Here is a 14567-nt window from a genome sequence, read left to right on the forward strand (position 1 = left end):
ACTCAACACTGCACCATAGACCCAACACTACCCATAGACTCAACACTGCCCATAGACTCAACACTGCCCATAGACTCAACACTGCACCATAGACCCAACACTACCCATAGACTCAACACTGCCCATAGACACAACACTGCACCATAGACTCAACACTGCCCATAGACACAACACTGCACCATAGACACAACACTATCCATAGACTCAACACTGCCCATAGACCCAACACTGCCCATAGACTCAACACTGCACCAGAGACTCAACACTGCACCATAGACTCAACACTGCCCATAGACTCAACACTGCCCGTAGTCTCAACACTGCCCAGACTCAGCACTGCCCACAGACTCAACACTACCCAGACTCAACACTGCCCATAGACTCAACACTGCACCATAGACTCAACACTACCCATAGATGCAACACTGCACCATAGACACAACACTGCACCATAGACTCAACATAGACTCAACACTGCACCATAGACTCAACACTGCACCATAGACTCAACACTGCACCATAGACTCAACACTGCACCATAGACTCAACACTGCACCATAGAATCAACACTGCCCATAGACTCCACACTGCCCATAAACTCAACACTGCACCATAAACTCAACACTGCCCATAGACTCAACACTGCACCATAAACTCAACACTACCCATAGACTCAACACTGCCCCTAGACTCAACAATGGACCACCCCCCCCCTGAACCGTTCCTGGGCTTCCCCTAGGTCGACTCAGCCTCAAACGAGTACCTGGTGTGGTGTGTGTAAACATCAGCCCCTGAGTGGGCCATGCCAGCCTCCGCAGGTGCCGTTGGCTAACAGCACTTGCCACGACAGTCCTATAAGGGCGACTCGGGGGGGGGGGGGTCTTTATCTTTGCGTATGCGAGACTCACCTCTTCGACTGGAACTTCTCCATGGCCTCCAGTGGCTGGATGAATTCCAGAACGTCGTCCCACTGCCCATCCAGGATGAGCTGCCTGCACACGCATGCACGCACACCACAACAGCTGCCGTTTGCCACGAGGCATCGGTGATGTCACCACGGCGCTCGTGCCAGGCAAGGTGCACTTTGAGGCCACCCACGTGAAGTGTCGAAGGCACACTGGCAGGAGGTCACGGGACAGGCCCAGATTGCCACATGTTGAGTGACTGAGATGACTGGCAGAGATGTTTGTGGAGCCACGGTGGCAAGATGTTAACTACCTCGCCCGGTATACAGGAGGTCGTGGGTTCGAGTATTTGGCTGCTATACATTTCCACGTGATAAGCCACTTAACCGAGCTGTCATTTGTGGCCAGGTTGCTTCTGAAATAGAGCAATGTAGCTGACTTGGGCCTTACCTGGCAAAAATAAAGAATAGTTTAGTTTTCACCAACTGTGCCCCCTACTGTGCCAACTTGCTGTGCTTGAGCTGCCCGGCGCTCCGCTCGCCGACACGTACGCACGCACTCACTCACTCACTCACGCAACAGTCACTCGCATTTCCACAGCAGTGACCCAGGGCAGGCTGCCACCTTGCAATGGCCAGAGGTCACCGGTTCAATCTCCCAGCGAGGCGGGGGGGGGTTTAAGAAACTCGCCCGTTGTTTTTACTGGGCACGTGGGTGGGATGGGTGACTGGCTGGGTTGATGGTAGGGTGGGTGGTAGGGTTGATGGTAGGGTGGGTGGATGGTTGGGTGGGTAGGTTTGGGTGGGTGGTTTGGGTAGGTCTGTGGGCGGGTTTGGGTGGTTGGGCGGGTTGGTGGCTGGCTGGCTGGGTTATGGGTGAGTGGGTGGGTGGCTGGATGGGTGGGTGGGTGTCTCTGGGTGCCTGGCTGGGTGGTTGGGTGTCTCTGGGTGGGCTGGTTGGTGGCTGGCTGAGTTATGGGTGAGTGGGTGGGTGGGTGGCTGGATGGGTGGGTGGCTGGGTGGGTGGGTGTCTCTGGGTGGGCTGGTTGGTGGCTGGCTGGGTTATGGGTGAGTGGGTGGGTGGGTGGCTGGATGGGTGGGAGGGTGTGTGTCTCTGGGTGCCTGGCTGGGTGGGTGGGTGGCTGGGTGTCTCTGGGTGGGCTGGTTGGTGGCTGGCTGGGTTATGGGTGAGTGGGTGGGTGGCTGGATGGGTGGGTGGCTGGGTGGGTGTGTGTCTCTGGGTGCGTGGCTGGGTGGGTGGGTGGCTGGGTGGGTGGGTGTCTCTGGGTGGGTGGCTGCGTGGGCGGGGTGTCTCTGGGTGGGTGTCTCTAGGTGGCTGGGTGGCGATGAGCGCGAGTGGAGGGGGGAGCCCGGAGGGGCTGGCGCACCTCAGGAAGAGCATGTCGTCCGAGTAGAGGCCGTTGATGACGCCGCTCTCGCGCTCCAGAGCCAGCGTGCTCACGTGCAGCTTGCGCGAGTGCAGAAAGTCCAGGACGAGCTTGACCACCTCCGCCTCCTTCACGTTCAGAGCCTCCTCCATCCTCATCGCGGCGGCACCGCCGATGGGAAAGGGTTGGGGGCCGGCTGGGGGAAGGGCGGGTGGCCCTGGACGGCGCCGACGGAGGAGCTCGCGGGACGGAACGCGGCGCTGGCGGGTGAGAACGCAACGGCGCGTGAGAGGTCGGTCGGCTCCTCCGCCGGCCGCTCTGTCAGCATCGCGTTTCTCGCCGTGAAGTCGCCGGGCGCGGCGATGACCCGGCACTCACCGTCTCACTCCAGGCCCCCTCCTTGTCTCTCTGCTGCCGCTGCTACTACCGTGGTTAATATTCCACGGTGGTCAGTAACCCCCTTGTCTCTCTCCCTCCACCCATGTTGGGGATGCAGTGTCTACCAGACACTGCCTGTTTCGTCTCATCCACCACCGCCACCACACTGTGTTCAACCACCAGCACATTGCAAGTTACACCTCACCCACCCACCCACTCACCCACCTACCCACCAACCTACACACTCACCCACCCACTCACCCAATGACTCACCAACTCACCCACTCACTCACCCACTGATCCACTCACACACTGTCTCACTCATAACAACGAGAATAACCGCCATTCGCCACTAAGTGGCGGTGACGTCACCACGACGCTTGTGCCAGGCCATGTGCACCTTGAGGCCACGTGAAGTGTCGAACGCCCGCTGGCAGGTCACGGGGCAGACCCAGGTGCCACGGGTCGACTGAGATGACTGGCTGATGTACCACCTGTGCCCCCTACTGTGCCAACTTGCTGTGCTTTAGCCACCCGGCGCTCTGTTCATTGTTGTGAGTGTCGCTCCTCCGCCCTCCGTTGCTGTTGGAGGGCGACTACCTCCAACTGCCCAGTAGCGTCCTTCATGAGCCTCCTCCACAGAGGCCGATCTTGACACCGCTGGTACCAGTCATCGGCAAGTCCACTCAGCTCCACATCCTCCTGTACCACATCACTCCATCTCTTCACTAGCCCGTGCCGCGCCCGTTTAACCCCCTTTATCCAGCCGAACAAAAGCTGTTTAGGCATGCGGTGACTGGGCATGCGGGCTACATGACCCAGCCAACGCAGCCTTGCCTGTCGAAGGAGCTCACCGATGGGACTTTGCCCAGATCTTTCAAGGATTTGTGAGCTCCTCACACAATCCAGCCTGGTTAAACCCAGGATGGATCGTAGGCAGGCCAGCCTAAATGTTTCCAATCGGCGAAGATGCTCCATTAGGGGGGTCCACGTTTCGCAAGCGTAGAGAAGGGAGGGAATGACCTTGGCCGAGAAGACCTGAAGCTTCATGCGGAGCGACAGACCAGGTAGCTTCCAAACAGCATTACACAACCGCTGAAAATATAATGCCGCTCGACTGATTCTGAGTGAGACCTCTGCTGTCAAACCGGAGCCAGTTATGAGCACACTGCCCAGGTATGGGAAACTCTCCACTCTCTCCACAAATGCCCCATCACCGATTGGGAGTTGTGGGGGTGGAGTGCCCAATGGTACAAAATACCCAGGCAGGTGCTTAGTTTTGGTGGGGCTGATGGTAAGGCCACACCTCTTAGTGACACCCTCCAGTTTCAGCAGCAGCGCCTCCAACTCCTCCTCTGAGTGAGCGGCAATTACCAGATCGGCATACATAACGTGGTTGACCAATAGGGAGCCATCCCTTGATCGTACCCGGCCATCGATCAGCCTCCCATTGTATCTGTACCAGATGGAGATTCCTCTGGTACAGCCATCAAGGGCTTCTATCCCTCACTCACACACCCACACACTCACTCACCAACTCATCCACTCACCTACCCACCCACATACTCGGCGCGTCCTCCACAGACCAGGCGCCTCGCCTCTCACCGCTGGCGACGGAACGGCAGATGAACCAGCACGATAGTTGACAATTCAATCATGGGCGGCCGCTGCCTGGATTCGAACCCAGCTCCTCAGGTGCTGCCAGCTCACCTCGATGCGATTTGATGCCGGGGCAATTGCTGGTGGTGCCGGCTCCTCACCGCTGCCACGTGGCTGCTGCTGCTGCCTTCCCGCACCTCGTCTGTGGTTGCCCCGCACCTCCGTTCAGTACGCTTGGCTACGTACGGCAGTGCAAAAGAAGTTCGACATACGTACTGTAGATGCGTACGTCTGCGAGTCCTCCGCCTAGCGTCTCCGAGTCGTCGTCCCCCCCCCCCCTCGCTCTGTACTCTTTGGTTCTTTCGGTAAAGTCACGTAGGTGTAAGGTAAAATAAATCACGACGTTTCGATCGCAAACACAAGCGTTCGTCCTCAGGTGGGCAAAAATATAATCGAGCAGTGGAACTGCTGAACTAACGAGAGAGCAGCTACCACAGTTCCTGTGATTGCCGTTGTTACATTGTTCTCATAGCTTTATTTTGGTGATTTCGAGAACATATGGTTAAGCCGTGTTTCTTGCGGAAGTGCCGAGTTGGCCTGATAAAGGAATAGGTTTTACCCTTTTAACTGGCACAAAAACTGACACCTTTATTCAAGGCATCATGTTTGCAATGACCACAACACAAGCAGTCAAAATGCAAACAAAAAAGACAACTCTGATAATAACATGCACTGTCCTTGAATTTGATTGGTCCACACCCGAGACAGCTTTTCTTAGAGCCTAGTCTCCATTGGTGTTGGACCAGAAGACGCCAAAAGGCGTACAACTCAAAAAACAGCGCACTATCAGAGTATTGAGGGCTCGGGGTGAGCATTTACATTATGATACCTCCTTTGCCAGAAACAAGATATAGGAATAGGTTTTACCCTTTTAACTGGCACAAAAACTGACACCTTTATTTTTGTGCCAGTTAAAAGGGTAAAACCTATTCCTATATCTTGTTTCTGGCAAAGGAGGTCTCATAATGTTGGCCTGATAACTTTAATAAAAATTGTCTTACGGTCGTTATCGTTCGACTTGCATCACACTGGGACTTTTTGCACGCAGCGTTGTAATACGTTGGGGTTTATTTTCTGGAAGATTTGCTGGTTTATCCCAGGATGTTTCTCTCTCTCTCTTCCTTTCTCACTTCGAGAGCGATGAGTCAACACCGTGCGTTACAAGTTGACGTTATTCATTACTAGTAGGTAGTATTTAACGATCATTTTATTCCACCTGTGTTGCCCGTGTCGCATTCAGGAGACGCCGTGCCTATTCAGAATCAGAATCTTTCTTTATCCTGGAGAAATATGACGAGCTAAGAAGCTCTTTTGCACAGGTGTCTAGTAGGGGCGGTAAGAAGGTTACAAAATAACAAACAATACAAAAACGATAGGAGTGCAAAGTATGGTAAAGGTAAACAAATCGATAAAAATTAATCCAAACTAAACAATTTTTCTATTTTATCTGATAAAGCCCACTGACATAGCCATGTACATGTATGCATGCTGAATGTATGTAGCCAACCGTGCTCATTGGACATTTATAGCAGCCAAATAATCCAAACGCGTGTTTCTAAATGTTCGAGCAGAGGCGGGGAACCTTTTTTCTGCCAAGGGCCATTTGGATATTTATATAACATCATTCGCGGGCCATACAAAACGATCAACTTAAAAATTAGCCCGTTTATATTTGGTCAAACGTTTCATTAACTCGCCAACCTAATGCGATGCGCTGGAATTGCTTCTCTTTGGCGAGACGTGTGGTGATGATGTTAGCCGGTATTGACGATGTTGCTGCTACTCACAACTGCTTTTCCAGGTTTGCTCTACCTAGATTTATTGAATTTCGAGTCCCGCCTGCGGTTGCCTTGGCAGGGCCACACCAAATGATTTCGCGGGGCCTCGTACGGCCCGCGGGCCGTACGTTCCCCACCCCTGAGTTAGAGGAATTGTCGCCCATTCTCGACAATTTGCCCTATCCCCTTGATGCCTTTAAAACTCCGAAGCGGAGCCAATGGTAGTTTGGCTCAAGAGCTCCGGCAAGGATGGCGGCGTGATGATGACAGGTCCCAAGAGGAGTGTTCCTCTCCATGTTAGCTGCGTTACTAAAGGGGGGGGGGGGCGCAGCAGCTTGTGACACCTAAGATGATGGAAGCAAAGGGTGGCAAGTGGAAGGACGCACACAGGGGTAGACGCACAGCGCTGCAATGTCTCCCGCTCGCGCCAATGCTGCCGGTAGGGCCCTCCGCTGGACTCGGAGCGTGTTTTAGGGGGCGCTGCGGTGGCTAGGAGTTGTTGCATCACTCGCCTGGTACGCAGGAGGCCGTGGGTTCGATCCCGATCCTGACGATGCCTCCTGTATATTTGGAGTTTGCGTGCGTCTCTCTCCCCCGTGGCCGCGTGGATTTTTCTCCGGTGCCATGAATTTCCACGTGATAATAAGCCACTGTATTGAGTCAGGTCGCTTTTGCAAAATAGCTATATAGCTCTTGTGGGCCTTACCTGCTAAAAAAAATAAATAGTTTGATCGTAAACAATTTTGACCGACCAGAAGGTCTTGGAAGACAGTGAGGTGGGGACTTACCCACACTTGACCCCGCCACACGCGACCAGCCAATCAACAACTGTGGTGCAGCCATGTAGACTGCTGGGTAGATAGAGGCGGCGGCGGGGGGAGGGGAGATTAAAAAATAAAACGCACCATAGTTTCAGCTGCCGCATCGGGAGATCAAAAGGTGCATGGGTCGTGAGCGGTGACAACGGGAGGCCTTGATGAAGCCTTCATCCGGCAGTGGATCGATCGTGACTGATGGTGGTTGTGGTGATGGTGGGGAGCGGAGCGGTAGTTGCAGTGGCTTGCGCGCTGCACTACGAACCCCGGCGACGCCAATTCAATTCCCGCTCACGGCCAACACCAGCGACAAATATCTTCACCGGTCCTGAGCCTAATTCAGCAGTTTTTTTTCTTGCTGTGGCTGCACCACCTGATGACGATTGCTTGTGTTGCGATCCACCCTATGCGACTTTACCGAAAGAACCAAAGAGCATGGATTCCTGCAGTCACGAAAGCTTCAAATCAAGATCGGTCCTGGGCCTCCCCCCACGCTCGACTCAGCGTAAACATCGCCACTGGGGAGACAAAGGCGGCCGGGCGTTGTGCTGGCAACCCAACCGCCCCCTCGTGCGCCGTGCCGGATTTCACAGGTGCTACTCGCTAACGGCACTTGCCCCCAACAGTCTGCTAAGGCTACACGGGGGATCTTTACCTTGGATGAAGATGGTGATGGTTGAGTGCATTGAAACGTTTAGATACTCCTACTGTTATGGAGTGACTCATGCTGCCAGCTATGTCTGCAAAGTTTGGTCGTACATGTTATGCAGATCGTTTATTGTTCAATTTGAATCACAGTTCCTATGATCGCTGTTACATTGCTTTTATAGCTTTCTTTTTGGTGATTTCGAAAACGTTTTGGGTTTAGCCATGTTTGTGTTTGTTGCAGTACAGAGTTAGACTGATAACTTTAATCTAAATTGTCTTATGGTTGTTGTTTTTGTTGTTTGACTTGCATCCCACTGGGATTTTTGCACACAGCGTTAATGTACGGTGCTTTTTCCCTGGATTTTTCTGTTTTGCGCGTCGTCGCTTTAAGATGTTCTTCTTGTTCATGTTTTTGTTTGTTGCGGTTGCACCCGATTCAAGAGCCGAATGGCTCACAGGGCTATACCAAATAAATGAACAAATAAATAAAATAAAATAAACTGGGGGCAACCGGCTGGGATTGTTGGCGTGTGTCACGCAGTCACGGACTAAGTAACGTGATGAGTGACGCATAGCCCGTAATCTTTGATTCTTTCGGTAAAGTAACGTGGGTAGAAAATAGAATATAAATCACAACACAAGCGGTCGTCCTCAGGCGGAAAATAGTAGGATCCAGCAGTGGAACCGCTTGGTGTTGCGATCGAAACGTCGTTGATTTATTTTATTAATTTTCTACCTTCTTTGGTTCTTTCGGTAAAGTCACGTAGAATGAGAATAAAATAATAAATTGATAAAATAAAATAACACAATAATATTCTCACGACGTTTCGGCCACAACATAAGCGGCCTTCATCAGGTGAAGGGACGAGACTGTCTGGTAGGACAGCGCTGGAGTGAAAGAGCCACGTCGTGAGAATATTATTGTGTTATTTTATTTTATCAATTTATTATTTTATTCTCATTCTACGTGACTTTACCGAAAGAACCAAAGAAGATGAATCATTGCAGTCACGAAAGCTTTAAATCGAAATTTTCTACCTACGTAACTTTACCGAAAGAACCAAAGAGTATGGATTCCTGCAGTCACGAAAGCCTCAAATCAAGATTGACGCATTGCCCTTGAACCCCTTAACACATTCTCCTGCGGAGGGAGGAGCTGGTAGGAACGTTGGGTTGCTCGGTCAATGGCCAGGGTCAACGGCGGCACCACGTGGTGTATTCCGCAAATATGCCCGACTGAGGGCGGGCACAAGCCGGCGTGAGTAGGTTACACGTTGAGTTTTATAAGGGCACCACGGGGTGACCAGCCCCTCCCCACCCAGCCCCACCCCTCCCACCCCCCACCCAGCCCCCCCACCCAGCCCCTCCCCACCATCCCCTCCCCACCCAGCCCCTCCCTCCCCACCCAGCCCCACCCCTCCCATTTTTGGATGGTAACCAGGGTAACACTTGGTAACGGCCTTGGTAACACATTGGTAACCAGGGTAACACATTGGTAACCAGGGTAACACACTGGTAACCAGGGTAACACATTGGTAACCAGGGTAACATTGGTAACGGCCGTGGTAACACAATGGTAACCAGGGTAACACATTGGTAACCAGGGTAACACACTGGTAACCAGGGTAACACATTGGTAACGACCGTGGTAACACAATGGTAACCAGGGTAACACATTGGTAACCAGGGTAACACACTGGTAACCAGGGTAACACATTGGTAACCAGGGTAACATTGGTAACGGCCGTGGTAACACATTGGTAACCAGGGTAACACATTGGTAACCAGGGTAACACACTGGTAACCAGGGTAACACATTGGTAACGACCGTGGTAACACAATGGTAACCAGGGTAACACATTGGTAACCAGGGTAACACACTGGTAACCAGGGTAACACATTGGTAACGACTGTGGTAACACATTGGAAACCTGGGTAACACATTGGTAACCAGGGTAACACAATGGTAACCAGGGTAACACACTGGTAATCAGGATAACACAATGGTAACCAGGGTAACACACTGGTAACCAGGGTAACACATTGGTAACCAGGGTAACACACTGGTAATCAGGGTAACACATTGGTCACAGCTGAGACTGCGGCAAAGTTACCGCCACAGAGGCACGGGCTGTGGTTGTGAAACGGTGGTAACCGTGGTAACGGTGGTAGTGATGGTAACAGTGGTAGTGATGGTAACCGTGGTAACGGTGGTAGTGATGGTAACGGTGGTAGTGATGGTAACGGTGGTAGCGGTGGTAGTGGTGGTAACCGTGGTAACGGTGGTAGTGATGGTAACGGTGGAAGTGATGGTAACCGTGGTAACGGTGGTAGTGATGGTAACGGTGGTAACGGTGGTAGCGGTGGTAACGGTGGTAGTGATGGTAACCGTGGTAACGGTGGTAGTGATGGTAACGGTGGTAACGGTGGTAGTGATGGTAACCGTGGTAACGGTGGTAGTGATGGTAACCGTGGTAACGGTGGTAGTGATGGTAACCGTGGCAACGGTGGTAGTGATGGTAACGGTGGTAGTGATGGTAACCGTGGTAACGGTGGTAGTGATGGTAACGGTGGTAGTGATGGTAACGGTGGTAGTGATGGTAACCGTGGTAACGGTGGTAGTGATGGTAACGGTGGTAACGGTGGTAGTGATGGTAACCGTGGCAACGGTGGTAGTGATGGTAACGGTGGTAGTGATGGTAACGGTGGTAGTGATGGTAACGGTGGTAGTGATGGTAACGGTGGTAGTGATGGTAACGGTGGTAACGGTGGTAGTGATGGTAACCGTGGTAACGGTGGTAGTGATGGTAACGGTGGTAGTGATGGTAACGGTGGTAGTGATGGTAACGGTGGTAGTGATGGTAACGGTGGTAACGGTGGTAGTGATGGTAACCGTGGTAACGGTGGTAGTGATGGTAACGGTGGTAGTGATGGTAACGGTGGTAACGGTGGTAGTGATGGTAACCGTGGTAACGGTGGTAGTGATGGTAACGGTGGTAGTGATGGTAACGGTGGTAGTGATGGTAACGGTGGTAGTGATGGTAACCGTGGTAACGGTGGTAGTGATGGTAACGGTGGTAGTGATGGTAACGGTGGTAGTGATGGTAACCGTGGTAACGGTGGTAGTGATGGTAACGGTGGTAACGGTGGTAGTGATGGTAACCGTGGCAACGGTGGTAGTGATGGTAACGGTGGTAGTGATGGTAACGGTGGTAGTGATGGTAACGGTGGTAACGGTGGTAGTGATGGTAACCGTGGTAACGGTGGTAGTGATGGTAACGGTGGTAGTGATGGTAACGGTGGTAGTGATGGTAACGGTGGTAGTGATGGTAACGGTGGTAGTGATGGTAACGGTGGTAACGGTGGTAGTGATGGTAACCGTGGTAACGGTGGTAGTGATGGTAACGGTGGTAGTGATGGTAACGGTGGTAACGGTGGTAGTGATGGTAACCGTGGTAGTGATGGTAACCGTGGTAACGGTGGTAGTGATGGTAACGGTGGTAGTGATGGTAACCGTGGTAACGGTGGTAGTGATGGTAACGGTGGTAACGGTGGTAGTGATGGTAACCGTGGCAACGGTGGTAGTGATGGTAACGGTGGTAGTGATGGTAACGGTGGTAGTGATGGTAACGGTGGTAGTGATGGTAACGGTGGTAGTGATGGTAACGGTGGTAACGGTGGTAGTGATGGTAACCGTGGTAACGGTGGTAGTGATGGTAACGGTGGTAGTGATGGTAACGGTGGTAGTGATGGTAACGGTGGTAGTGATGGTAACGGTGGTAGTGATGGTAACGGTGGTAACGGTGGTAGTGATGGTAACCGTGGTAACGGTGGTAGTGATGGTAACGGTGGTAGTGATGGTAACGGTGGTAACGGTGGTAGTGATGGTAACCGTGGTAGTGATGGTAACCGTGGTAACGGTGGTAGTGATGGTAACGGTGGTAGTGATGGTAACGGTGGTAGTGATGGTAACGGTGGTAGTGATGGTAACGGTGGTAGTGATGGTAACGGTGGTAACGGTGGTAGTGATGGTAACCGTGGTAACGGTGGTAGTGATGGTAACGGTGGTAGTGATGGTAACGGTGGTAGTGATGGTAACGGTGGTAGTGATGGTAACGGTGGTAGTGATGGTAACGGTGGTAACGGTGGTAGTGATGGTAACCGTGGTAACGGTGGTAGTGATGGTAACGGTGGTAGTGATGGTAACGGTGGTAACGGTGGTAGTGATGGTAACCGTGGTAGTGATGGTAACCGTGGTAACGGTGGTAGTGATGGTAACGGTGGTAGTGATGGTAACGGTGGTAGTGATGGTAACGGTGGTAGTGATGGTAACGGTGGTAGTGATGGTAACGGTGGTAGTGATGGTAACGGTGGTAACGGTGGTAGTGATGGTAACCGTGGTAACGGTGGTAGTGATGGTAACGGTGGTAGTGATGGTAACGGTGGTAGTGATGGTAACGGTGGTAGTGATGGTAACGGTGGTAGTGATGGTAACGGTGGTAACGGTGGTAGTGATGGTAACCGTGGTAACGGTGGTAGTGATGGTAACGGTGGTAGTGATGGTAACGGTGGTAACGGTGGTAGTGATGGTAACCGTGGTAGTGATGGTAACCGTGGTAACGGTGGTAGTGATGGTAACGGTGGTAGTGATGGTAACGGTGGTAGTGATGGTAACGGTGGTAGTGATGGTAACGGTGGTAGTGATGGTAACGGTGGTAGTGATGGTAACGGTGGTAGTGATGGTAACGGTGGTAGTGATGGTAACGGTGGTAGTGATGGTAACGGTGGTAGTGATGGTAACGGTGGTAGTGATGGTAACGGTGGTAGTGATGGTAACGGTGGTAGTGATGGTAACGGTGGTAGTGATGGTAACGGTGGTAGTGATGGTAACGGTGGTAGTGATGGTAACCGTGGTAACGGTGGTAGTGATGGTAACGGTGGTAGTGATGGTAACGGTGGTAGTGATGGTAACGGTGGTAGTGATGGTAACGGTGGTAGTGATGGTAACGGTGGTAGTGATGGTAACGGTGGTAGTGATGGTAACGGTGGTAGTGATGGTAACGGTGGTAGTGATGGTAACGGTGGTAGTGATGGTAACGGTGGTAGTGATGGTAACGGTGGTAGTGATGGTAACGGTGGTAGTGATGGTAACGGTGGTAGTGATGGTAACGGTGGTAGTGATGGTAACGGTGGTAGTGATGGTAACCGTGGTAACGGTGGTAGTGATGGTAACGGTGGTAGTGATGGTAACGGTGGTAGTGATGGTAACGGTGGTAGTGATGGTAACGGTGGTAGTGATGGTAACGGGCGGGGTTGCTGCGGTGAGCTGCAACACAGCCGCAGTGAGAGCAGCACCAGCGGGGGAGCAGGGAGCAGGGGGGGGGCAGGGATCGGGGGGGGCAGGGAGCAGGGATCGGGGGGGGGACAGGGATCTGGGGGAGCAGGGATCGGGGGGGGCAGGGAGCGGGGGGGGGGCAGGGAGCGGGGGGGGGCAGGGAGCGGGGGGGGGCAGGGAGCGGGGGGGGGCAGGGAGCGGGGGGGGGCAGGGATCGGGGGGGGGCAGGGATCGGGGGGGGGCAGGGAGCGGGGGGGAGGTAGCGGGGGGAGCAGGGATTGGGGGGGGGGCAGGGATCGGGGGGGGAGCGGGGGGCTTGCAGGGATCAGGGGGGGGGGGCAGGGATCGGGGGGGGGGCAGGGATCGGGGGGGGCAGGGAGCGGGGGGGGGAGGTAGCGGGGGGAGCAGGGATCGGGGGGGGGTGCGGGGGGCTTGCAGGGATCGGGGGGGGGGTAGCGGGGAGGCGGCACAGGGATCAGGTTCCAGCTCGCGGCTTTGCCTGCGCTGCTGTTCTTAATTGCTCAGCAACGCGCGCGTCCATGGCGCCGCGCTCACGCACGCACAGCGAGAGAGGAGAGCGAGAGAGAGCTCCCTCTCTTAGCGCGCTCGATGTGGGGACCCACCAAGCGATAGGGGGGCTCCCCCCCCCCCCTTCTCCGTTGGGGGGCGACTGCCCAGGTCCCAGATCCCAGGTCCCAGGTCCCAGATCCTAGGTCTGCGAGTCCCAAGGCTTCCGAGTTTATCGCCTCCACTCACCCACCTCGACACGGCCACCACCACCACCACCACCGCCGCGGTGCCCGCTCCGTCAGAGCGCGCGCGGCTGCGTCGCGATGGCTCCGCGGTTCACGCCCAGCGCAGGCGAGCGACAGAAGCCTCGCGCCGCCATCTTGGGTCGGGAAAGCCTCGCGCCGCCATCTTGGGTAGGGAAAGGGGAGGCGGGGTGGGAGTAGGGGGCTAGGGGGGGTGGGCACGTGACCCGAGTGGGCACGTGGGGATTCACGACATCTACGCCTCTACGTAAGGAACGAGACAGGAAGACTTCTCCACAAATCTGTCTGTCCGCCTGATGAAGCTGGTTGTAATTACTGGCGAAACGTCGTACTTGAGATTGTCAATGTTGTGGCTTGGCTCTCCAAACACACAACCGGTGTGCTGTACTAGTACACTATACACTACACTATATACTACACTATACACTACACTATACACTACACTATATACTACACTATACACTACACTACTATACACTACACTACTATACACTACACTATACACTACTATACACTACACTACTATACACTACACGATACACTACACTATACACTACACTACTATACACTACACTACACGATACACTACACTGTACACTACACTATACGCTAGTGCTGTACTAGTGACGAATTGGCCACGTTCAGTTTACGTGACAACCCTTACTGGTTGGCTGTGTCGGGTGGTGGCGGGTTTAACGACACAACATTTATATTTTTACGCGATCTAACCCACCAAAAAACCCCTCTATTATAGATGATATTGGTCGCCTGCTACGTGTTAAACAAAACAAAAAATTGCTTCGCAGTTCATCGGGATTCCTGTTCCTGCTGCAGCCTCAACAAAGATTCTGATTCCGATTCTGTCGGCAGGATGGGGGGGGTGGGTTGA

The 14567-nt window shown here is 53.3% G+C and overlaps 1 protein-coding gene across 2 annotated transcripts in view; it reads right to left on the reverse strand.

The window, feature by feature from the left end:
* WDR47 (WD repeat domain 47) overlaps positions 1-13795 on the reverse strand; it is a 59986-nt gene extending 46191 nt beyond the window's left edge. The window contains exons 1-4 of one of the 2 annotated variants that reach the window (XM_032976417.2): positions 13666-13795; positions 4381-4507; positions 2293-2552; positions 909-992 (exon numbers count right to left, since the gene is read on the reverse strand). In XM_032976417.2, the coding sequence (XP_032832308.2) occupies positions 909-992; positions 2293-2450 (242 nt within the window). In that variant the 5' untranslated portion in view covers positions 2451-2552; positions 4381-4507; positions 13666-13795. Of the gene's footprint in view, positions 1-908; positions 993-2292; positions 2553-4380; positions 4508-13528 lie in introns of both variants that reach the window. The other variant, XM_032976416.2, reaches the window with a different exon arrangement.
* Positions 13796-14567: the final 772 nt, after the last annotated feature.

This window comes from Petromyzon marinus, chromosome 59 (assembly GCF_048934315.1).
Source record: "Petromyzon marinus isolate PM22_M1 ecotype Great Lakes invasive population chromosome 59, UKy_Petmar_22M1.pri1.0, whole genome shotgun sequence".
Classification (NCBI taxonomy): domain Eukaryota; kingdom Metazoa; phylum Chordata; class Hyperoartia; order Petromyzontiformes; family Petromyzontidae; genus Petromyzon; species Petromyzon marinus.